Raw genomic sequence first — 26,133 nt, forward strand, 5'->3', positions numbered from 1 at the left:
GGTACCATTTCTCATTCAGTCGTACTCAACATCCTCATCAGCATCTGGTATTGCCAATTTTCAATTCTGGCCATTCTAGTGGGTGTGCAGTAGTATTTCATTGTGGTTTTAGTTTGCATTTCTCTGATGGGTAATGTTAAGCATGTTCTCATGGTCGTCATTCAGATGCCTTCCTTTGCGAAGTATCTATTAAAATCTTTTCCCCTTTTTATTATTGAACTGTGAGTTCTTTACATATTCTAAGTACAAGTCCTGTGTCAAATATATGATTTTCTATTTTCTCTATGACTTGTCTCAACTATTTTCTCAGTGATTTGTCTTTTCATCTTCTTCTTCTTTTTTTTTTTAAAGATTTTATTTATTTATTTGACACAGAGAGAGCAATCACAAGTAGGCAGACAGGCAGGGAGGGGGAAGCAGGCTCCCCGCCAAGCAGGGAGCCCGATGCAGGGCTCGATTCCAGGACCCCGAGACCACAACCCGAGCCGGAGGCAGCGGCCCAACACACAGAGCCACCCAGGCGCCCCTGTCTTTTCATCTTCTTAATGGTAGCCACTGAAGAGCATAAGTTTTAAATTTTAATGTTGAAGTTCCTAACCCTGGTACCTAAGAATGTGACCTTATTTGGAAATAGGGTCACTGGAGCTGTAATTAGACAAGTCATCCTGGAATAGGGTGGAACCCTAGTCCACTATGACTGGTGTCCTTATTAGAAGACAGCTATGTGAAGACACAGACACCTGAGGAAAACACCATGTGATGAGGAAGGCAGACACTACACTTATGCAGCTGCAAGTCAAGGAATATCAAAGATTGTCAGCAAACCACCAGAAGCTGGGAAGAGGCAAGGAAGTATTTCTCTAGAGGTTTCAGAGGGTGCACGGCCCTGCTGACACCCTGAGTTTTAAGCCACCCAGTCTGTGGTATTTTGTTACAGCAACTCTAGAAAACTAACATGGATAGGGTCAAGGTCCTTTTTTTCTGGTATATAACCATCATTTGCTATCATCCGGAACCATCTGGTGAAAAGGCTGTCCCTTCTCCCACTGAACTGCTCTGGTGTCTCTGTGAAAGATGAAAGGATCACTGTGGTACCCGGGGGGCTCAGCTGGTGAAGCATCCAACTCTTGGTTTCAGCTCAGGTCATGATCTCAGGGTTGTGAGACCAAGTTCCGCATCAGGCTCTGTGCCAGGCATTGAAGCCTGCTTCAGATTCTCGCTCTCCCTCTCCAATCCCCCCTTCTTGTTCTCGCTCTCTCAAACAAAAAAATGATCAAAGAAATTTGATCCGTTTCTGGGCTCTCTATTCTATTCCACTGAACTAGGTCTTTATCCTTATGCAAGTACCAAACAGTCTTCATTACTGTAGATTAATAGTAAGTCAAAGGTAGAGTAAATGTTCCAATTTTGTTGTTTTTCAATACTGCTTTGAATGTCTTAGTACTCTGCATTTCCATATACATTTTTACACTCTGCTTGTCAATTTCTAGAAAAAGCCTGTAATTATGACTGGAATTACATCTAACCTACAGATCAATATGGGGGAACTAACATTGTAAATATCAGTCTTTCAAACCATGAACATAGTAAATCTTTCTATTTATTTAGGTCATTAATTTCTTACAGCAATGTTTTCAGTGTCAGTGTATAGACCTTATACATTTTTCATTAAATTATTCCCAATGCTACTGCATTATAAATTTTACTTTCCAATTAATTTTTGTATAATTGACCTTATGTCCTGAGACCTTGCTGAATTCACTTTTCAGTTGTAGTCGGTTTTTCTTTCTCTCTTACAGATTCTCAGATTTTTTACATTAACTTCAAAAGGAAACAGCTTTATCTCCTTTTAACATTAATGCTTTTTTAATCTTTTCCTGCCTTATCATACTGGCTAAAATCTCTACTACAATACTGAACATAAGTATTAAGAGTGAACACCTTTGCCTTGTCTCTGATTTTAGGGGTAGCATGTTCAATATTTTCCTATTAAGTATAGTTTATTTCAGCTTTCTTAAATTTATTGTATCAAATGAGAAAGTTCCCTTCCATTCCTAATTTGGTGAGTTTCTATTATGAACAGGCAGTGAATTCTGTCAAATGCTTTTCCTAAGTTTACTGAGATAATTATGTTTTTTCTCCTTTATTCTCTCTTTTCAAAAAGATTTTATTTATTTATTTGAGAGAAAGCAAGCGAGCAAGCGAGAGAGCACACGTGCAAGTGCATGTGTGCATGCACAAGTAGGGTAGTGGCGGGATGGAGGGGGAAGGAGAGGCCCAGGAGAAGCTGACTCCATGCTCAGTGTGGAGCTCAACATGGGGCTCAATCTCATGACCCTGAGATCATGACCTAAGCTGAAATCAAGAGTGGGCCACTTAACCAACTGAGCCACCCAGGTGCTCCCTCCTTTATTCTTTTTTTTTTTTTTTAAGATTTTTATTTATTTATTTGACAGAGACAGACATGGTGAGAGAGGAAACACAAGCAGGGGGAGAGGGAGAGGGAATGGCAGGCTTCCCGATGAGCAGGGAGCCCGATGCAGGGCCTCGATCCCAGGACTCAATCCCAGGACTCTGGGATTATGACCTGAGCAGAAGGCAGAGGCTTAATGACTGAGCCACCCAGGCGCCCCTTTTTTATTCTCTTAATACAGCGAATTATAGAATGGTTTTTAATGTTGAGTCACATTTTTAAAAGATTTTATTTATTTATTTGTCAGAGAATGAGAGAGGCAGAACGTAAGCAGGGGGAGCGGCAGGCAGAGGGAGAAGCAGGCTCCCCGCTGAGCAAGGAGACAGATGTGGGGCTCGATCCCAGGACCACAGGATCATGACCTGAGCCAAAGGCAGACACTTAACCGACTGAACCACCAAGATGTCCCACACCTTCCTCCTTTTCTAATATATGGACTTAAAGTTATAAATTTCCCTCTAAGTACTCCTATAGCTGCATCCTATAAGTCTTAGTACATTTAATTTTCATTATAATTCATTATTGTTTGTAATCTTTTCTAATTTTTCTTTTGACCTCTTCTTTGACCCTATTCAGATATGTATTAATTTTTAATAAAGATTTTATTTATTTATTTATTTGACAGGAAGAGATCACAAGTAGGCAGAGAGGCAGGCAGAGAGAGAGGCAGGGAGCCCGATGTGGGGCTCTATCCCAGGACCCTGGGATCATGACCTGAGCGGAAAGCAGACGCTTTAACCCACTGAGCCACCCAGGTGACCCTAGATATATATTAATTTTTAAATAGTTGGGGATTTTCTTTTAGATCTTATTGTTAGGATTTCTAATTAATCCCATTCTGATCAAAGAACATAATTCAAACTTCTGAAATTTATTGAGACTCAAGTTATGGTCCAGCAAAATGATACACCGTTGAACTGTAATATGTACATTTGAAAAAAATATGTATTCTCCAATTGTTGAGCTATTCTATAAATGTCAATTAAGTCATTATGACTGATACTGTTCAGATCTACATCCTGATTTTTTTGTCTAGTTCTAACAGTTACTAAGAGTATTAAAATTGCCAAGTATAATTAAAAATTTGTCTATTTCTCTCTTTAATTTTGCTAACTTTTCTTCATATATTTTGCAGCTTTATAATTAGGCACATACATATTTGTGACTGTTAATGTCCTCCTGATAAAATGACCCTTTTCTCATTATGAAGTGTTGTCTCTTTACTTCTGGTAATATCCTTTGTTTTGAAATCTGGATTTTTTTTTTTTTTTTGGATATTAGTATTGCTACCCCATCTTTCCTATGCTTACTGTTTGCACAGTATACTTTTCCCTATTCTTTTATTTTCAACCTAGTGGTGTCTTCATATTAAAACCGCTTCTTGGGTGTCTGGGTGGCTCTGTCATTAAGCGTCTGCCTTCGGCTCAGGTCATCACCCCGGGGTCCTGGGATCAAGCCCAGCATCAGGATCCTTGCTCCACAGGAAGCCTGTTTTCCTGTCCCACTCCCCTGCTTGTGTTCCCTCTCTCCCTGTGTCTCTGTCAAAACAAAGAAAAAACTGCTTCTCTTATAGACAACATATAGTTGCGCTTTGATTTTTTTTTAAGTAGGCTGCTCACCCAACATGGAGCCCAACACAGAACTTGAACTCATGACCTAGAGATCAAGACCTGAGCTCAGATCAAGAGTTGGACGCTTTCAACCAACTGAACCACCCAGATGCCCTGGGCCTTGATTTTTAATCCAGCCTACAATCTCTTGCCATTTAACTGAAGTGTCTAGTTCATATTCATTTAACGTAATTATCTATGTGAGTAGATTTAGGGCTACTGATTCATGCTTTCATTATGAGCATATTTTCTTATACTTCCTTGAGCATGGTTACAACAGCTGCTTTAAAATCCTTCTCTGCTAATTCCAACACCTGGGTCATCTTGGGGCAGGATGCCATTGATCGCCTTTTCTCTTAAACAGGGGTGGGCAAAGTATGACCTGCAGGCCCAAACTGACCCACTGCCTATCTTTGTAAATAAAATTCCACTGGAATGCAATAATGCCGATTCATTTATGTACCGTCTACGGCTGCTTTCACTCTACAACAGCAGAGTTGTGTAGCTGTGACACAGCCTATATGGTCAGCAAAGCCTAAAATAGTTACTATGCACAGAAAAAAGTTTGCTTAACCCTGCTCCTGAGGAAGGGTCACATTTTCCTATTTTTTCAAATGTCCAGACATCATGAATGATATACTGTCAGACTTTGGGTTCTGTTATATTCCAATAAAGAGTATCGATTTATTTGGCAGGCAGTCAACTTGATAGAATTCAAACTCCAAAGGTCTTCCCTATGGTGGACAGCATCTATAATCTCTGTTCATTTCTTTTGCCTTAGCTGGAATTTAGCCAAGTTTATAAGAAGAATCTGGGCCCCCTGCCTATGGCTATCTGCCTTCCAGGATTTCTACTCCTGATTTCCAGCTGCTGTGATTGCTGTGAACTCTGTCCAGTGATTCTTCAACCACTAAGACAGCAGCTTAGTGGTAGTAATAACATTATAATTTTATAACTACTTTATGCATATTAGATAAAGCAAATAATAAGTATGTTAATTAAGAATCAACATCTTCAGGGCACCTGGGTGGCTCAGCTGGCTAAGCGTCCAACTCTTGGTTTTGGCTCAGTTCATGATCTCAGGTTCCTGGGATCAAGACCCATATTATCGGGCTCTCCCTCCCGCTCAGAGGGGAGTCTGCTTTCCCTCTCCCTCTCCCCCTCCACACATTCCCTATTTGTGCACTCTGTCTCTCTCTCTCTAAAATAAATAAATCTTAAAAAAAGAATCAACATTTTCAGTGTAAGAAAAAGATACAAAATGATAATATTAAAGACGAGCCCTCAAATGTTAAATTTCCACTGAAGACATCATTATGTGTACATTAGTTAAAACCATTTTTCAGCATATTTTTTAGCTTAGTCCACTGAGAGCCTAGAGAGATTGTCACCCCAGTAAGAATGAGCACATTTAGCACCCAAATCTTGGCTCCTAAACACCATTTTCCACTAAAAGGAATCAAAACTCTTAGACAAGCACACATGCAAAAGGCACACACATGCTTTCTTGGGCCAGAAAGCAAAGAATCACTCAAAGACTGAGAGTATGCCAAGAAGAGTCAGGTGTCAGTATGAAGGGACTCACACTGGCCAAATCTGGAATACTCTGATAAAAAAAAATAATGATTGTAGCTGAATTATAAAACACTCAATAAGTAAAAATCCATGAGTCCACACTGACCTGGAAGAGAAGAGAAAACACAACAGCAGATAGTTTGCTACCATCTGAGGGTGACTATCACACCCACTCCTTACTCTGGAATTTAGTAATTAAAGGCAAAGATTTAGTACTTATGCTATCTTTTTAGAAGGAAATACAGATCCTCCTTATTTGATGAGAGAAAGTTCTTAACAGAATGCCAGTATTAAATGTAGAAGAGACGACAGAATTAGAAAATCCATCATTTTCTAACTCCCAAAGAAATAACAGATCGAGGCATGCAAGGATCATCAGTGAATGCTAAAATCATTAGATGAATAGTTGTTGGGAAACAGAATCCTTGTGTCATGCCAAAGCATCATACCACATATTACTTATCAATTACAACAGAGAAGCTGCATCTGCATCTGGAAAGACCTGGCAATCATCTGCTTCTTCAGCCAAATGGTAAAACGTAGCATCAGGAACCACAGGAAAACTATCTAGTATATGCCTCCTGAGGTAATACTAATACAAAATAATCTTGCCTAAAATGGTTACCTAAGCAAGCCCGTAAATCTAACCTCTCATTTATAATTAATTGTAAGCGATGAACAGGAAAAGAGAACACGTGGAGAATGAGGGCCTTCTGTGAAACAACTGGGCTAGTGCTTCAAAAAGTCTACGTTGCAGGTGGACTGGAGGTGGGGAGGCTATTCTTATTAAAAGAGAAAAAGGAAACATACTCAAATGTAAGGTATAAATCTTAATTGCTTTCTAGTTCCCCTCTTCCCAAACAGCTGTAAGAATCACTTGGGGAAAACCAGAATTTAGAATAGCTGTCTGATAACAGAAAACTGTTAATGCTTTTAGATGTGCTTAGGGTACTGTGTCATACTGGAAAATGCCCTTATTTTTAGGAGATGTACGCTGAAGTACTTAGGGATGAAATGTCATGATGTCTGCGAATTCCTTTCAAATGGTCAGCAAAAAGATATAAAAATGCACACATCTAAAGAGACCAAGCAAATATGTCAAAATGTTAACAATTGTTGAATCTAGGCAGTGGGCATACAGGCTTCACAGTAAGTAGAGAGAAAGATTTGGCTGAAATGAAGAATGTAACAGAAGGGATGGAAATAGAGTCTAGGAGATCTTCCAAAATTCGGAGTGAAAGAAAACAAAAGGAAAATAGGAGAAGATTGAGACAGAGGACCAATATAAGAAGTCCAAAATTAAGCTGAAAGGAATCTCCAGAAAAAAGAGAAAATGGAAAAATAAAACATATTTTTTAAAAAAGAGCTGACAACAGACAATGATTGAATGACCCCAGTACAATGAATGAAAAAGACACAACTTCAGACACATTCTCATGAAATTTTAAGATACCAAAGAGAAAGAAAAAAAATCCTAAAAATGTTCTATGGAAGAAGAGAGAAAAGAAGGCTACCTACAAAAGAACCACTATCAGACTGACATCAGATGTTTCTTCCCTTAGTGACTTTGCATGTTAGAAGACAATGGAAGCAGTGCCTTCAAAGTTAGGAGGAAAAATGATTTTCAACTTGGAATCTTATGCTCAGTCAATAGAAGAGCAAAAGAAAAGCATTTCAGACATGCAGTGACTCAGAAGACTTGTCTATTAACAATGCTTTTGGCTGCAAGTAACAGAAAAGTCAAACTGGCTTACACAATAAGAAAATATATTCTCTCATGTAACTGGAAGCCCAGAGCCCTTCTGTTCCTCTGCTTCCCCATCCTTGGTGACAAAGAGCTGTCACTTTCCACTAAGTGAGGCTTAGTACCTCAATCTGAGGTTACACCAGAGCTGCTAACAGCATTCCTGATTTACGTCCAGTGAGGGGAAGTATAGTCTGCCCTGAACATACCATCAAAGCCCCTCCCTTCATTCTGAGTGGACCAACTGAGGCCACAGGTCCAACCTTAGTAACAGTTGCTATGGGAATACAATGTGCAGAATGACTTCAGGATCCTCGCTGGTGGTGGGAGTAAGGTGGAAAGGTTCTGTTAGGAATCAGTAAAGAGGGAATGGACATGGGTAATCAACAAGAGTGTTCACTACAGTTTACTACCCACACACACTATCTCGGTAAGTTATTTTTAAAGATGTATTCCAGAAAACAAGGATAAGCCACGTAAAAGACATGGCTTCTGGGAAACAGTGGCTCCAACCCAAGAGCTCGTGACGGGAAGATCTAGGCGGCAGCTGTGTACAACCTTAGGGAGCGAGTACTTGCCCAGATTGCAGGAAGGGAACAGAGAGCTCTGAGTGGAATATCAGAGGGGAAGGGGAGCTGACACAGAGCCGCAGGCAAGAAACAGCATGGCTGAAAAGACCTCACAACAAGATCAGGGAATACTATTAAAGAAAAGCAAAAACCAATCAGAAACAGTGGGAATATCTGTACAAGAAAGTGAAGGTCCAAATATGAAGCAGGGGGTGCCTGGGTGGCTCAGTGGGTTCATTAAGCCTCTGCCTTCAGCCCGGGTCATGATCCCAGGGTCCTGGGACATCGGGCTCTCTGCTCAGCAGGGGAACTGCTTCCCCCTCTCTCTCTGCCTGCCTCTCTGCCTACTTGTGATCTCCCTCTCTCTGTCAAATAAACAAATAAAATCTTACAAAAAATAAACAAACAAACATGAAGCAGGTTAGTTAAACTCTGACAAGGATTTTAAGCAGGTGATGGAGTCTAAGAAAAGAGGATCCATTTACCTTGCTTGGTCATTCTTCTTTGAGTGGTCTAGCAACTGTGACTCGACCTATAAAGAAGGAAATGTAATCCTAGCATTTGTGACTTGGCCTCAGAGTAAACAATATTTTCATATGTGTAATAGTGTCAATGATGTTGACAGGTTTTCAACTTTGGAATTAACCTATGACCGCTTGGATGTGGTTGTAGGGCAGAACACAAATGTTAACAATTTTAAGAACTGATATGGTCAAGTGTAGTTTTAGGAGGTAAAAGTGGGGAAAAGGTGGGAGGAAGGGCAGGGTCATTAGTATCCTCATCTTTACAGAGGTGAAGTGCCATGGGTAAAGCTGATGCAATAGGAACCACTGAAGTTACAGAGAAAAGGTGAACATGGGTGAACATACCTCTCAACATGGGAGGTACTGTATGCTAAGTCATCCTCTTTCATTTCGGGGAGTTAATATAATTCCCCAAAGTTGGTAAATCAAGGAAGATGTATAAGCATATGATTCAATTTTGAAGGTAACCATCAAAGAAACTGAAAGTAGAAACAGTTAAAAGCTCTCATATCTGGGCTCTGGAACAGGAAGAGGAAGGGGTAGGCAGCTGTTTTCACCATAACCTGCTTTGAGACAAGTGATATTGTTATCGACAGGCTGTAATATTTTGATAAAACTCAAAGCCCAAACAACCTAACCCTTCAATAGTTTCCTACTGCTCCGACATTAATATGAAAGTCCTGCCCTGGGGTGCCCAGGTAAGCTAGTTGGTTAAAGCATCTGACTCCCGATTTCCACTCAGGTCATGATGTCAAGACTGTGAGATCGAGCTCTGAGCTGGGCTCTGCTCAGCACAGTGTGTATGAGATTGTCTCTCCCCTGTCCCTCCCCCTGCTCAAATGCACTCACTCTCTCTCTAAAATAAACAAAATCTTAAAAAAGCAGTCCTGCACCTAGCCCATCACCCCGTCTCCCTGCACCACTGCCACCACCCTCCTACTGTGCTTCAGGCATACAGGGCTTCCTCAAGGGCCTCAGATGGCTAAGCTCCTGCGGGGCTCAGGGCCCTCACACGCGCTCTTCTGCGTCAGAAAGCCCTCCTCCACTCCGCGTCCTGCCCGCTCCTGTTCACCACTCAATTCTCGGCTTCCATACTGCCTCCTTAGCACAGGTTTCCTTACCCCTCACAAGTTGGACTGTCCCACTACTCACGATCATCATGAACACCCCTTCCCTCCCCGCCCCCACCGCCACTTGTCCTTCAGAGCACTTAACCTGCCGTAATTACATAATTACTTGTCAATTACTCAAAATCTGTGTCTCCTGCCAAACTTAAGGAAAGGCACCAATCTGTCTCAGTCATCCTATGGGCTGCCTACTACGGTGCCCGAGCTCGGCGCAGCCCTGGCTCCTTTGTGGATGGTATGAACGGCTGGATGACAGCCTGAGGAGCCGCAGACCCTTCGGCAGAGAGCAGCAAAGCATGTGGTACTTAGACGGAACTGTGCTGGCCAGATGAAAAGTCACTAAATGTGGAACAAGACCATCACTTAGAACTGACTGTCACTGTAACAAATAGTTCTATGAAATGTGCAGTGTTTCCCGAATGTCAGTGAGGAAGCTGTTCAACGTCACCCGAAGTCCTGCGGCATCCGCTGCGCGGTGACGCGAGGCTTGGACTGAGGTCTTAGCGTTAGAGGTGGGAAGGAGGACTAGGCTCTGCAGGGCATGTTGAACGCAGATCCCCACAGGAGTTGCTGGTAAGGGAAAGAGCAGAATCAAAGGATTCTCCTAGAATTCTGCACTGGTAACAGGATGGATACTGACATTATTTACTGGGATAAAAAAGACAGGGGGAAAGGCAGATCTGAAGTGGGGGGAAAGCAAGAGAACTGTTTGGGACTTGTTCAGTCTGAACTTGTTCAGTCAACTCAAGCGGAAATACTACAGAGGCAACCCAGCGTGGGGGCTAAAGGGGGGGGAGTGAGAGATGCGGGCACAGAGTGGTATCGTCAGGACACAGGCATACCCGTCGTTGGGAGCAATGGAGACATGGAATCAGTGGATATGCCTGTAATTAAACTGAGGCACAGACCTCCAAATGTCATGTATGCGTCAAAAAATGATGGTATAAAGGGGCACCTGGGTGCCTCAGCTGGCTGAGTGTTGACTCTTGATTTTGGCTCAGGTCATGATATCAGGATCATGAGATCAAGCCCTGTGTCAGGCTCCACACTCAGACACTGTGCTGGGTTTGGAGCCTGCTTAAGATTCTCTCTCTCGGGTCGCCTGGGTGGCTCAGTCAGTTAAGTGTCTGACCAGCTCAAGTCATGATCTCAGGGTTCTGGGATCAAGGCCTACATTGGGCTCCCCCACTCAGCGGGGAGTCTGCTTCTCCGTCTGCCCTCCCCCACTTGTGCTTGCTCTCTACTTTTTAAAAAAATCTTAAGAAAAAGATTCTCTCCCCCCATTCAACACACATGCACTCTCTCTCTCTAAAAAAAAAAAAAAAAAATGATGGTGCAAAGACATTATTAGCCAGACGTTATCTATCTGTAGATGCCACGTTTATAGGTAATTCTCACTTTTCCTCTTTATTTTCTCAAAAATTTTTCCCACTGAGGAGCACCTGGGTGGCTCAATGGGTTAAGCCTCTACCTTCAGCTCCGGTCATAATCTCTGGGTCTTGGGATCAAGCCTCGCATCGGGCTCTCTGCTCGGCGGAGAGCCTGCTTCCCCCTCTCTCTCTGCCTGCCCCTCTGCCTATTTGTGATCTCTGTCTGTCAAATAAATAAATAAATAACCTTTTAAAAAATTGTTTTTCCATTGAACAGATACTATTTTTATAATTAGAAAATGCAATTAAGGGGCGCCTGGGTAGCTCAGTCAGTTAAGCAGCCAACTCTTGATTTGGGCCCAGGTCATGATCTCAAGGGTCCTGGGACTGAGCCCTGCATCAGGCTCTGCATTCAGCAGGTAGTCTGCTTCAGGATTCTCGCTCTCCTTCTGTGCCTCCCCCTGCTCTCTCTCCAATAAATAAATAAATCTTAAAAAAATGCGGAGCACTTGGGTGGCTGAGTGGATTAAAGCCTCTGCCTTCAGCTCAGGTCATGATCCCAGGGTCCTGGGATCGAGCCCCATGTCCGGCTCCTGGCTCAGCAGGATGCCTGCTGCTCCCTCTTCCACTCCCCCTGCCAGTGTTCCCTCTCTCACGGTCTCTCTCTCTCTCTCTGTCAAATAAATAAATAAAATCTTTAAAAAATGTATTCTTGGGATGTCTGGCTGGCTCAGTCGGTGGATCATGACTCTTGATCTTGGGCTTGTGGATTTGAGCCCCACACTGGATGTAGAGATGACTTAAAAAAATCTTAGAAAGAAGTATCCTTAGGGGCACCTGGGTGGCTCAGTCATTAAGCATCAGCTCAGGTCACAATCCCAGTATCCTGGGACCGAGCCCCGCACTGGGCTCCCTGCTCAGCGGGAACCTGCTTCTCCCTCTCCCACTCCCCCTGCTTGTGTTCTCTCACTGTGTCTCTCTCTGTCAAAAAATAAATAAAATCTTTTTTTTTTAAAGAAGTATCCTTAAACAGTTTTCGTAGCATTACACTTTGCACGGATTCTACAGACTACTGAGTGGGCTCATAAAGACACTTGGGAGAGTAAGCCGCAGCAGGCTCTGAATGCCGCGCTGTCTCCCTTTATTGCGCCTGTGCTCTGGGGTCTCTCGAGGCTCTTCTCCCACATGCTGACTACTCAGGAGCTGAGTGCTCCGATGTTTGAGGCTGCACAGTACGATGTGCCCAGGTGTTCTTAACCTTCTTCTGCCATGGACCCTCTGGGCTCAGTGGTACCCTCCTCAGAAGAGTGGTTTGAAATGCATAAAAATAAATGTGCTGCTGAAGCGAGCACTGAAATGCATAAAAATAAATGCATAGGAACTGATTAACAACATACGTCAACATGGGTGCTAGAGTAATATGTGCTTCTTCAGGAAACCATTAAATAACTAAGTCTAATAACTACCCTAGGTCTGAAGAGTAACGAGGACAAATGATGTTTCTAAAATATCTGTAACTTTAATGTGATATGAAAGCATCTTTCATCTCCATTAGTGACTAAGTCACAGGTACTCCTAATACTACCATGGTCTATGGCCTACATACGTCATTGAAGGAAAACTGAATTTTCAGTGAGAGGTTAGTGAAAATCAAGAAGTATTTTTCCCATCCAAGATCACGGAACCCATGGATTCTCAACCATGACTCAGAACCCTTGGCTAGGGAGGCAGAGGACCAGGAGGATAGCAGGAAGGCAAGACCTCAAAGGTAGATCAAATAGTAACAGGAGTTTTCGCCACATGGTACAATTTCCAGAGTGATTTCCATATACATTTTCTGAATTTTCTGCAATGATCCTTCACTTGTGTAATTAAGAAAGAAACAGCTTAATAAATACTATATTTTTATTTGTCTTAAATACTCTGGAAGAGTAGCTAATAAATTTTAGACAGCTGATGGGGCCCCTGGGTGGCTCAGACATTAAGTGTCTGCCTTCAGCTCAGGTCCTGATCCCAGGGTTCTGGGATCAAGCCCCACATTGGGCTCCCTGATCCTCCCTCTCCCACTCCCCCATGCTTGTGTTCCCTCTCTCGCTGTGTCTCTCTCTGTCAAAAAATAAATAAAATCTTTAAAAAAAATTTATACAGTTGCTTATAAGCTACATTTTTATAGGGTCGCCACTTAAAAAAGACTCTCAACTTTCCCTCACTCCTAAAGTATTATGACAACTTTAATCATTCCTATATTCTCACAAGCTTAGAAAAAAAATTCACTAGAATTTTTTATTCTGGAGTTAAGTGGAACAAAAAGACAAACTGTCACAACTGCAGACGGTTTGTCTGTTTTTTGTTTTTTTTTTTTTGCCAAGTCTAATTCCAAAAACAGCTGAAAATATTAGAGCAAATTAGGACTTAATACGGACTGATACCTTCTGCTGTTTACAAAAACACCAAAAAAAAAAACACACAGAAATTCACATTTTAAAAATATATTATTAAATATCTATAGACAAGTTTAAAATCTAACTTACCAAAGTAATGTCAAAACTTAAGTATCACTAGAAGTCCCAGAAAAGCCAAAATGCTTTAATCTTTTCAAAAATAATCCACACGTAGAAAGTCAGTTTGTGCTTAAAATGCTCAAGCTCGTGTTTTTACAACGTGGAATGTTGCAAAGACCACGGGAACAAAGGGAAATGTGCATATCTCAGGAGCCTTCTTTGCCTTCTTTCAAATCTAAAAATAAAACCTTTGGACTGCCCTATTAATAAATCTAGAAAATGGATGCCTTTTTTTGTAGAAAGCTTTCACAAACAAAGAAATAAAAATATCTTCTTGGTTAATAGGACCAAAGGATGTAAACATAAACCAGATGTCAGTGCCCGTTCCTCTAAATTCCATTCTCCCTCTGGGCTCTGGTGGGGCTTCTGCTGCAAAGATGTTTCTACGGCCCAAGGAGACATGTTGAATGAAGGTCTACACAGAGCGACACGGACCAAGCTCAAGAGCCAACTACAGAACGAAAAGAACAAGTTGCAGAATGGTACACAGAGCAGGAAAGCCTCCGGCACGTTTGTGAAGACAGTTTTGACTGTTATATATTATTATGTGGGACACAGCACACAGCTTGCATGGAGAGTGTCCCCCGCTCCCTCTGGGGACAGGCTACCCTGGGGAGGCAGGGCGAGCTAGCACAGCCGGGACCTCACTGGGCCCGTCACACCAGAACCCCCAGGAGGAGGAGGATGTGAAGAGGGCAAAATGCTAACATATCTTAAGTGTGAGCAGAACGTGCCCGAGCAGAGGGCCAGGAAGACGGCAGGAAGGCAAGACCTTGAAGGCAGAAGGGTCAGGCTGGCCTGCAGGAGGGCAGAGAAGCAGGCACGCAGACAAGCAGCACAGAGCGCTCTACGCTAACCTTCTGGGCCCGGGCTCGTGGGGCTGACAGTGCTGCCAGCCATGGCGGCTCACTGGGGTGGACCCCGTCCCTGACGAGAGAGTGATCTAGCTTACGCACTGCTTCCTGCACCATGAAAATCTTGGTTAAAAAAATAAGGAAAAATCAGAAGAGCTACGCAGCGGCTTTGGCACCAGAGCTGACTCTCCACGATACCAAGCTCCTCTCAGTGTCAAGTATGGGAAAAGAAGTGTGTTGGAGAAGGGGAAGCCCTCTCCTCACGGGTCTCGTGGAGGGAAGGAAGGTTCCATAAAGAGACCTGAAGTGGGAGTCCTGGGGACCTGATGGGTGGGTGGGAAGTCACTCAGGGCAGATGGCCTTCAGAGCAGCGTGGGATGGAACGGGGTCAGGATGGATGGCCAGAGCTCCTCATGCTGCCTTCTGGGGCTCAGGGACATCTCAGAATGTGGTGCAACTTAGAAGGAAAGCAGAGCGCATCTGGCACAGCTGGTGTGGTGTGTCTCATTTCCTACCAGCGCACTCCTCAAACAAAAACGCTCCTTGCCCTCGGGCCCGGCTTGCTGACCCTGTGTCCTCTCTGTGCTCCAAATACCTCAGACCCAGCCCACCAGTCAGTTGTCTCTTGTCTTAGCCTCTGAACATGGTCTCTCCCCAACTCATACTTTCTTCTGAACTAGCTAACGTCGCCTTATTGTTCAGGTCTTGGTAGTCCCTTTTCAAAGAAGTCACTTCCCTGACCCTCACTTCCAAGTGTAGGCGGGGCCCCTCTACCATTTGTGTGCTCCCTCAGTGGTCAGCGCTCTTCCGTCATAGCATCTGGCCCCTTGTAAAGTAAAGGTCTGTTTGCCCATCTGTATCTTCCTTTAGATCAGAAGATAGCTAAGGGCAATCCACAGCATCTCGTACAGTACATGACACATAATACCATGCTAAACCGGTATAGGGTCAATTAATCAAGTGTTGCTCTGTAAAGAGCACAAGAATCAGAGAGAAACGAAGCAACAGCAATCCTGTCCTGAATATTTCCAGGACATTCCTTATGCATATTACAATACAAATAAGACAGAAGGTCCAGCAGCTTCAGGAGACCTTTCAACTCTGAGTCCCAAGGAGCCACTTCAACTTAGTACCAAAATAAAAATGCTCCATTTTCTTCAAAATTCACAAATGAGAATTGGCTGAAGTTCTGCTTGTCAAGTAAAGGGTCCTGCCTCATAGGCTCTGCTCACCTGATGTCACATCTGATGAAAGGGAAGCTTCTGAAGTTTTGCTTTCTAGCACTAACTGCTAAAAATTATTTCTTCCTAGCCTAATTAATGGCTCTCTAGTCTCTACAAATAGCACCACAGCCATAAATTTGTGTGTTCATCTACTCATACGTAGTCTTTTCTTTAGAACTATGCAATTAACAGGGCACCTGGGTGGCTCAGATGGTTAACCGTCGGCCTTTGGCTCGGGTCGTGATCCCGGCGTCCTGGAATCGAGTCCCACATCGGGTTCCCTGCTCAGTGGGGAGCCTGCTTCTCCCTCTGTGTCTCTCTCTCATGAATAAAGAAATAAAATCTTAAAAAAAAACTATACAATTAACGGGCCACCCTTGATTTAGCAATATCTCTCCAAGTTTAAAATGCATATACTCTTTAAGCCAGCAAGTCCCACATCTAGGAATTTCTTCTACAACCCTTAAAAAGAATGATATGGCTCTACAGAAATGGATATCAATCTCCAAGATACATTAACTAAAAACAGCAAATTTTGGAAATGTGCAAGGTGTTTTACCGTTTGTGTAAAAACGCACACCCACCCGTGTGTGTGTAAATGCCCACAAAATATGTAAACACAATTATAAAACAGATAACAATATGAAGTCTAGAATAGTCAATTTCATAGAAACAGAAAGTGGAAGAAGGGTAGTGGCCAGGTGGGGGAGGGGGAACAGGGAGTTAGGGTTTAATGGAGATGGTTTCAGTTTTGCAAGATGAGAAGGGTTCTGGAGATACATAATGGGGACGGTCGCACAAGAATACACTTAATGGCACAGAAGTGTACGTGTAAAAGTGGCTAAAATGCTAAATGTTACGTATATTTTACCACAATCTAAAAATTACACCCAGGTGCATGTGCACGGGCACACACACACATAATTAATAAGAAACTGGTAACAATGGCTGCCTCCAGAGAGAGAAATGGTTATTTGGGGACAGGGTGGCAAGTAGCTCTTTAACCATATAACCTCTTACACAACCTTTTTCGTTCTGTACTATACACCCATTTTAAAAAGTTCATTTAAAAAACCCAGCCTATATAAGAAGCTTTTCTTAATTATAAACCATTTATATCCTTTATTAAGTAAAAAATATTTTTCAATCCAAATCAGGATTCCACTTCAGTTTTAAGGTTATTTATTAGATTTAAATGATGCAAGCTGCAAAAAATTACTTTTTCCCTAAGAATATATTCACCAAAAGCCTGCCTTTACTTTTATGAGCTATTACAGAAATGCTTCAAAATCATCATAGAAGAAAATTACCATTTTTATCAGTACACAACTTTTATTCCATCACAACCAAGCTAGCTGAATATAGAACTGTTTCACCAGCAAAAAGCCCTCATCATAATTCAAGACAAAAATCAGCCTGCAATTACACGAGTTAGGAAACAAACGACGCTTATGTTGCAGTCTACCCTAAGCTCTCACTTCTGTGTCAGAATCTAAAACACACACACGCACGCATGCATATATGCACGCACATGCACACACACACTCTGGATTCCTCCTAGTTTATCCAAAACCTACTTTGTGAAGATCCACTATTTTCTCGAGTCTTCTGGAATGAGCACTGGAGCCGTTGCCACTGGTACTGCAGCCTCTTTGGCCCCGCCCAAGCCAAGGAGAAAGCGGCACTTGCAGAGCCCCAGACTGCCTCTGCCTTGAATCAGGGGCTCCAGGACTTGTTGGGGGAATGAACAGATGATTATATGCTGACCAGCTAGCCATCAAGTCTCACAAAGAAAAACTTCAGAAAGAAAAAAGTAAGAGACACTTTGCTCACTCGAACTCAAGTCTAAAAGTGAAGACTTCACTAAAGGTAGAGACGAGGCGACTGCCCCACCGAACGGCTATGACACAACCAGCTAAGTGGGCTCTAGATCTCATCCCGACCCAAAGCTCCACACGAAAGAGGCATTTTTAGAACCATATGAAAAACAGGAAAACTTACCTATAATTCTTTTGTATGTAAAACAGGAAAACTTACCTATAATTCTTTTGTATGTATCAATATAGTACATCAATCTTTTTTTAGGAAGAAAAATATACGGATGGATACTGACATGTTCTTAAGGTAGGAAAGGACTTTTTCTAAGTATAAAAGCAAAAGAAAAAATCCTAACAGAAATTTTGTATATCAAAAAAGACAAGCAGAATCAAAAGATATACGACAAGGTAGGAGTATCTGCGTAATGACAGAGAGTATCCTGGACACATTACAAGTTCTTACAGATCAACTGAAAAACAAATATCCTGACAGAGGAACGAAGGCAGAACACCAACAGGCAAGCAACTCCCAAACACCAAATACAAATGGCTGATGATTACTGAGGTCTGGCCCCAGTAACAACCCAAGGAGCACAGATTTAAAAGATGGGCATCCAATTCTGGGAGGGTGTGGGAAGAGGCACTTTCTCATACTGTCATGGGAACCGCAACAGCCACTTTAGGAGGCGATGTGGTGGTACCCTCAGCAATTCCGAGTCTAGGCAGCTGTTCTTCGAAAAGACTGGCACATGTGGAAGTTCAATCCAGCAGCATCTTTAATAGTGAACCGTCAGGAAAGTCAACAGGGGGACAAGGCATGACAGTAAGTCAGCACCAGATCACACCGCCACTTAACAGAAACGAGGCAGAGAGAAATAGATCACAAGAACAGATGCAAAATATGTATAGTATCAACCTCATTTTGTTAAAACACAAAATGTGCATATTTGTACAGCCTGAGAAGATTCACAAGGACCTGCATTTATAGTTGTTACTCTGGGTATCGCGAGCATGGAGAGTAATGGTGAGCTTTCGTCTTTTTAAATGGTATACTTTAAAATGGTTTGTTTTCTATAAAAGCATGCATTATTTTTATAATTTCTTAAAAAAGGAAAAAAAGAAAAATAATAAGAAACTTATCTAGTAAAGACAGGTTCTGTCCTTGCAGAATTCCCTTCAGTTTCTTGAAGCTCAAATGGCTGTCTTTCCCACTCGTAAGTAACAGATATTATTCTAAATATCTCTTCCTTTCTACATGTCTTGGAAGAAACTATTTAGACTGACCACTGCCTGTTTTATAAAATCCATTCATAATCTGAGAAAAAGACTATGAAAAACATAAACCACCCCCAGGCCTCACATCTACCAGAAGAAACGCATTCACTGCCATGATACATTTAGTCCACACCATTTCTGAGACAATGCACAAAGCACCAGCCACACAACTCCCACCAGCATAAATATGCGGTGTACAAAGGACGTCCTGTCAGCAGGGCCCAGAGTACACCCCACAGCAATAAAGCAGAAATGACAATTTGAGTCACAGGATCAGGGCTGGAACCAAATTTGGGACTTGGAGGCAGCGCAATGCTCCTCACTTCGTTCCACACCTTCTATTTTCCCTCACCCCAGCCCTGCCCTCACACAGTCCTCTAACAGGCCATGTTATGGATGGCCACAAAGCTTTAGACTCAGGTGTCAGAAACCACCAGAGAGAGACAACAAAGTGCTACCTGGGGGTCTCAGCCAGAATCACAATGGCAGCATATGCATAAACTCACATTTTTTCTTAGGAAAAGGAATGGAAAAATTCAATCAGTACGTTCTGCCTTACCACATGGAATTTTGAAATCCAGGTGTCAAAACATCAAATGTGGAGTGACCACTGATTTTAAAAAAGCTTGAAATATTGAGCCTGACAGTTGAGAATTAAGGAACCACTCATTTTTACAAAATTAAATCCCACACAATGGCACCAAGATGGCCAAAAGTGTGGCTTATAGAGCACCTGAGTGTCAGACCTCATATGGCTTGGATCCTCAGCTTTTCCAAAGGCACTCATTCTACTCTAGAGTCTCAAGAGCCAGACCCGTGTCTGGGTCCTCTCTTTAGTTCCCGTGGGAGGAGGGTAGCAAGCACAGCCAATAGCCGTGCGCTCTGTGGTTCTGTGACAGCTTTCAAGAAGCCGTCCTTCTAGGGGGCCGCACACCAGTTCCCGTGTCTGAAAATGTTTTACCACTGCTCACTAACATTGACCAGGAAGTCATTTACCCAAAACCAAAGCAAACAAAGCACCACGCTGAAGACCGCTAGGCAACAGCAGCAGTGGCAGGTGAAGAGCTCAGTCAGAGCGCCCTCGGCTCAGCTGACCTGCTTCAAGGTGAACTGAAGTTGCAGATCACCAGTTCCGGCTCTAATCTGACGCCCGCCCCCAGATCACGCTGTGGCTACCAAGTAACCCTACCCAAACTGACCTTTCAGGGCTCAGGGAAGTGACTTTTTTTTATTATATGGCACAGTTTGGCACAGTTATAGCTTTAGTCTTTGGGGTACTTTTATACTGTCCAAGAGTAGTACATCTTGTTTTTTTTTTTTTCCTTGTTTTTTTTTTTTTTTTTTTTTAAAAACAGATGGCCAAACCAGGACATATACTAAAAAAAAAAAAAGGAAGGTTACTTACCTGAGCCCTAACATTCCAGCTACCATGGAATCCTGTTGGAGCTGGTCTACAGAAGCAAGATGTATTCTGGGGAGTCACATGTCACATCAAAGCAGGAACTGGTGAGTCTGTATTTTTATGGAGCCTAAAACAAAGAAAATTGTAAGTTGAAAGCCCCCATTGTGCTGCACGACCTTTTTCCCAGGGCTATTTGGGACATTTTGAAGATAAACATATAGACAAAGTACTATGCTATTTCCCAGCTTACCTACTAGGAACAAAGGATAAACTGCAAATTCCTAGCACATAACACACATACTAAAATAAAGATTCATGTGTGTTAGAACCGACACTATCACAAGTCACCTCTGAGGGACACTTTGGAACTTTGGCACTATAAAGCGTACTGTCAGTGGTGATCCCTGTTAGTATTTCTTGCACTACGTCATACAGAAAGGCTCAGGGAGAGAAAACATGTTCAAGAGAACATTCAACATCAAAATGTCATCCCAAAAAGAACACATGAAATCCAGAGGCAAAGTCTCCCTTCTTTTTCAAGCAGCTGAATTTGAAACGAGCTGCTGTAACATCACTTAAAGGAGCTTCAACCCTGAAGGGGCGGGGGGAAACAGCACCAACTGAAACCAAACGCCCTGGGAGATCCAAAGCCCTCCTCCAATATATGCAAGTCTGTTTCAGAGCGATCACTTTTAAGCCTCTCAGATCAGTTAAATCACAATGCTCAACAAACTAAGTTATTAGTTTGATAGTTTCTCTTTGTTTTTGAATATATTCAAAAGAAGACTTCTGTCATTACATTTTTCATCAAGATAATATCATTTCCTTGTTAAAATCTAAACTGCCCCATATTAGCTAATCTCTGGTTAGCGTGCCGGCCCAAGAGCAGCACTTTCACCTTTACACTAAAAAAGCCTCCAGTATACAATTTAGAGACTATTCACACTAATAATTACTCATGTAATTAAACCCAGAGAAAGGGCAACACCAACCAAGTCTTCTACAGCTGGTCTACAACTACTGGGATGGTACCTAGAATTATCTATTGAGGTGCAGTGAGGCCTTACAATTCCCTTAAACAGTGGAGTCACAGAATACTTTGAAATCCAGAAGTCAAGGTAACAGTACTACTCAGTTAGCTATAGAATAAAAATCAAACCAGTATCTTGGCTGGGAGGCCCTGGCAAAGTTACAACTTCTCACAGCCATGGTTTTTTACTTGTAAACTGAGGGAGCTGGACTAAGGTTCCTTCCAGCTCTGAAATTTTAAGATCTTTGATTAACTCAAGATTTCACAGAAAAAAGAGCAAGCAAATGAAAGCAGGTAAGTAAAAATCCAATGAAACAGTAATTTGCAGGTTCATATATATGATGCCCCCAGCTCCTAGGCAAGGAAGACAAGTCAACCCTTCCTAAGGCTTGCTCCCCAGAGTACAGACATCTGCAGGAACTGCAGAACAGCCATGCTGAGGACACCTTCGCATGCCAGCAGACCCAATGTAAGTAAGCCCAGAAGAAGTTATAAAGGCCAAGGCTTTATTCTTGAGTAGAATGGCCACACACACCCCTTCGATACGGGAATGGGGATGCCCTGCCTGCCACCAAATACCCACTCCCACTCAGATCCCCCCAACACCATACCTACCATCAAAAATGGCAGAACCAAGTATTTAAGTAATGGCATGCAAATCAAGATTTCAATAGGAAAGGGTTCCTTGCAAGAGAAAGGCAGAAGAGAACAGATAAAGGCAGAAGAGCATAACTTTGTGTAAGTGAGCCCAAGGAAGAAGAACCCATTCACATCTGTCCTACTGGAAATGAGGAAAAGGCACAGTGGTCACAGTGGTGACAACAGCAATCTGACTGGAGAAGGCTGGTGCAGAAGAATTGAGACAAGGTCCTTCCATCGAAGCAGAAATAATGCTCTGCCCAAGAAAAAAGACTGTGTCTGCCGGCCACATGAGGCCGGTCTGCATGCATGTCACCGCAGCAGAGGGTAGTGGAAACAAGCAGGTGTCCTGCTGCGCTGCCTGGGACTCGCCACCAGTCCAGGACTGTTTCCCCCACCCCTCCACCCCCGTGTGCTTAAAAAACTACAGTTGATCCTTGAACAACACAGGTTTGAACTGTTCGGGTCCACTTACATGCAGATGTTTTTCAGTACAGTACTATCAATGTATTTTCTCTTCCTTATGATTTTCTTAATAACACCTTCTTTGTTGTCTTTAAGAATACGGTATATACTACACATAACATACAAAATATGCATCAATCAACTGTTTAAGTTAATAATAAGGCTTTCGGTCAACAGTAGGCTATCAGCAGTTAGATCTGGGGAGGGGGGAGTCAGAAATTATACGTGGATTTTCAACTGCACGGGGGTGGGAGGTCGGGGCCCCTAATCCCTGCATCGTTCAAAGGTCAACTATAGTCACTACGAATGTCGAACATTTTCTGGGATTCTCTCCTCATAGATAACTCAGGTAGCCTGGCGACAAACTGCCTTAGCCAATTAAAAGATTTCTACTGACAGTCACCTTTATAAATGATGACAAGTTCCAGGACACGTCATTTATCATGCAAATAGTCCCAGGCAGGTGCGTCAGCAGTGGAAACTGGGCTGGAGTAAGGAACTAACAATTTTGCTTCTGCTCTTCTCTATTTCAGGTGAAAGAAGCAAGGCTCTCATTCAGTGCCCACATAGGGGATGGAGTATTCGGGTGGAGGCAACATCGTATTGGACTTATCTAGTCAAACTCCACAGCTTCTTTTTGTTAAACTGCACAGTTTGCCACTCCATCCCTTCTAGGTTTGGCCACACAGAGGCAGGGTGAACGGGAAACAATGACTCTGGCTAGAAATTGCAAAGAGAACACAAAATTGTATTCCAACCCTCCCAATACATCAACAGCACAAAAGTCAGAGTAGAGTTTGACTGCATCACACTTTATCGGGTGAAATAAAGACCTGGTACTGTAGCTCTAAAGCACTCCAGGCACATCTGTAACATGGCCGTGAGAGCCCATGAAGCAAGAAAGCTGCAGGTCTCTTCAAGCTATTAGAACATACTGACTTCAGATGCCACCAGGCACTTTTCAGAGAAACTACATTCTGGAAGCTGCCTGTGCTGCTTAAAAGGCTAGAGGTATGATGAACAGCTAACTGAAGGGGCACTCGAGGAGGCAAGTGCATTGCCAATGATGCAAAACAAAGCAGAGTCCTCGTCCTGGCATGTCATAGGCCGAGATGCACAAACCTTGGAATCTCTGTCAAGTGGGCTTGTGTGAGTGTATGGCTAGGAAAGTCCCTCAGTGATCTGCCACCAAGCCAACAAGCCACCAAGCTGACGTGCCACAAATATGTATCTGTAACAACTTATTCAACCAACTGTACTCTACTAGATGCACTGTGTCCCTTAAGGTTCTCACGTGTCCGGGTAAGAAAATAAAAGCAAGTGTTTCCCGGGCTTCCTGACTGGCATTTGAAGTAGAAGTCATAAAAGGTCCATAAATAAGCCTATTCCCTAAAGCCCTGGTGGGAATTCCTAAAAGACCGAAGAAACCTAGACACCGTTTTTTTGTTTGTTTGTTCTTGTTTGTTTTTTTAAATAAGGATCCAGCAGATATCAAAAGACCCAAAAGGTCAGCTTACTCTTGTTGTTAACTGAAGTTGCTGAGATCCAGATGAAAATTCTGGCCATGAAACACAAATTTCTTCTCAAGTAATAATTGCCTATTAACAACACTGAATGTTACTACCACGGCACAAATAAGCTTAATTTTTCTGGTATAACAAAACACCTAAAACTTGTGAGAGTCTCCCAAAGTCTAAGCCACTTGGCATCAGGCGCTGCTAGATTTGCTTCCACCATCACCAAGCCCCCCCACGCCCCCCCCCCCCCCCCCCCCCCCCCCGCCGAATTCAATCCTACCATCTCACAATTTGGGGTACTGATCCCCCACAGAACAGAGACACAATGTGTGAATGGCTCTGCAGAGTCCATTCCTGTTCCTGGAAAAAGAACCAGAAGCACACATCTGCCCGACCATGAGTCAGGAATATCACTTTTGTGGTGGAGCCCATTTCTGCTGTGTCCAATCCACAACGAACACACTCAACACAGGCGACCACCACAGAGGTAGGTATTCCAGAGCAAGATTTCCCAATCTCAGGTCCACTTAGCAAGGTCATAAACGGTCTCCTCTATGAAAGCAATTTTTTTAGACTCTTTACAATGACATTAAGTCTTCAGGGCAAAACCACAGTAACACTGCCACACCACGTAAAAGTCACCTGAGTTTCAGTGTGGGCAATTCAGTTATAACCAAACTAAAAAGAAAATAAACTTTCAGGGGGCAACTGACAGGAACCACAGCGATGCGATGCACTTGCCCCATCTGGTAATGATGATCTTGAGCAGGGTGCGCTCCAGGACTACAGAAGCCGGTTACATACTATGTCCCACTCCACTTATGTAACTAGATGATCTCCGGCGAAGGGGGGCGGGGAGGATCGGAGGGCGCTCACATTCTGAGGCCACGGAACCCCCAAAGACCCCGGGGACGCACTCCCACCGAAGAGCCTCCGGTGCTCCCGGACACACAGTCCCCTATGAAAGGTTCATGATGGGAACTATAACCGCCTCTTTATGATGAGTTGTGGGACCAGGAACACAACGTCTAGTCCCTTTTGTGGGTGGGCAATAATTCCCACCTACTTTTCCTGGTGGAGGGGAGAGGAGATGGTGGACCGACTCGCTCGCACTGGGGGCAGAAAGTCATGGAATGGGCGAGAAGGAGGGGGAGGCAAAGCCTGGAGATGGGGGTGAGAGCGCAGGAACCCTTGTGGCGCACTCTCCCGACGGGAGGCGGACTGCGCACGCGCGCCGGTGGGGGGGCCGAGTAACGGCACAGGGGGCGCGCGAGGGAGGGAGAGGGGAGAGCGCGATCCAGGGAGAGGCCGGGGCGGCGGGCGCGCGACGACGCCGCGGGCCCGAAGCCCCGAGAAGGGCACGACGCGCGCGCAGCCCCGACAGGCAAAACCCCGGCGACAGGGGCGCCCGCGGGGCCGGGGGCCGGGATGCGCGCCGGAGGCGGAAGGGAGGGGGGCGCCAGGCGAAGTCGGCCCTGGACGACCGCGCCGAGGACGGTCACCGCGAGTGCGGGTGACGGGCCGGGGGGGAGGGGGGAGAGCCGTCACCGGCGGCGGCGGGAGGGGGAGGGTAGAGAGGAGGGACGCCATCCGCCAGCCGTGTCGCCCGACCCCGCGGGCCCCTCCCGCGCCTCGTCCCGCCCCTACCCTCCGCCCCCCGGCAAGGGTCCCCGCCCGCGGCCGCGGCGGTCCCACTCACAGTCTCTCCTCCTCGCCTCCTCCTCCTCCTCCGCTCGGCGCGGCAGCGGCGGCGGCGGCCATTTTCCGGACGGCTTTTACCACAGCCCTCTCTCTGAGAGGAGGGAGCGCGCGCGCCGCCGACGCCGGGACCCCGCACGGCCGACGTCGCGCCCCGCCCTCCCGGCCTGCTAGCGCGCTGCTGCACCTGCGCGCCCGCGCCCCGCCCCCGGCACCGCCGCGAGCCCTCCCGCCATTGGGTGCGGCGGCCAGGGTGGGGCGGGGTCTCGGTGACGATGCTACCAATTGGCTGGGGTTGGTGTCCATTCCCGCTAGGGAAAAGGGGGTGGAAACCCCGTCCAGCTCCCGATTGGTTGCCATCCACCGTCATTGGGGGAAAGAGGCGGCTAGGGCGCGGAGGGGCTGGTTTAGTGGGAGGAATTTGAATATTAAGGATTAATGGGCCCTTGCGGATGCTGGGGCAAGTGAAGGCCTAGGCTCCGCATGTCTTTTTTGCGTGGCCCTCCTGGGCCGTTGACCCGCTGTACACAAACGCACAAACTACGCTGCTGTAAGAGTTTCACCGCACCTGTATTTTCTCAGTATCCCCACCTTCACTAGGAGCAGCAAACTTGCCTAGCCTGGAGCCTGACGTTGTTCCAGACAACCGACCTTCGTTTC

At 44.4% G+C, this 26,133-nt stretch overlaps 1 protein-coding gene across 1 annotated transcript in view; it reads right to left on the bottom strand.

The window, feature by feature from the left end:
• MECP2 (methyl-CpG binding protein 2) overlaps nt 1-25,633 on the bottom strand; it is a 66,152-nt gene extending 40,519 nt beyond the window's left edge. The window contains exon 1 of the mRNA XM_032331536.1: nt 25,475-25,633. Within this exon, the coding sequence (XP_032187427.1) occupies nt 25,475-25,536 (62 nt within the window). The 5' untranslated portion in view covers nt 25,537-25,633. The remainder of the gene's footprint in view (nt 1-25,474) is intronic.
• Between the last annotated feature and the right edge of the window lie 500 nt (nt 25,634-26,133).

Source organism: Mustela erminea, chromosome X (assembly GCF_009829155.1).
Source record: "Mustela erminea isolate mMusErm1 chromosome X, mMusErm1.Pri, whole genome shotgun sequence".
Taxonomy (NCBI): Eukaryota; Metazoa; Chordata; class Mammalia; order Carnivora; family Mustelidae; genus Mustela; species Mustela erminea.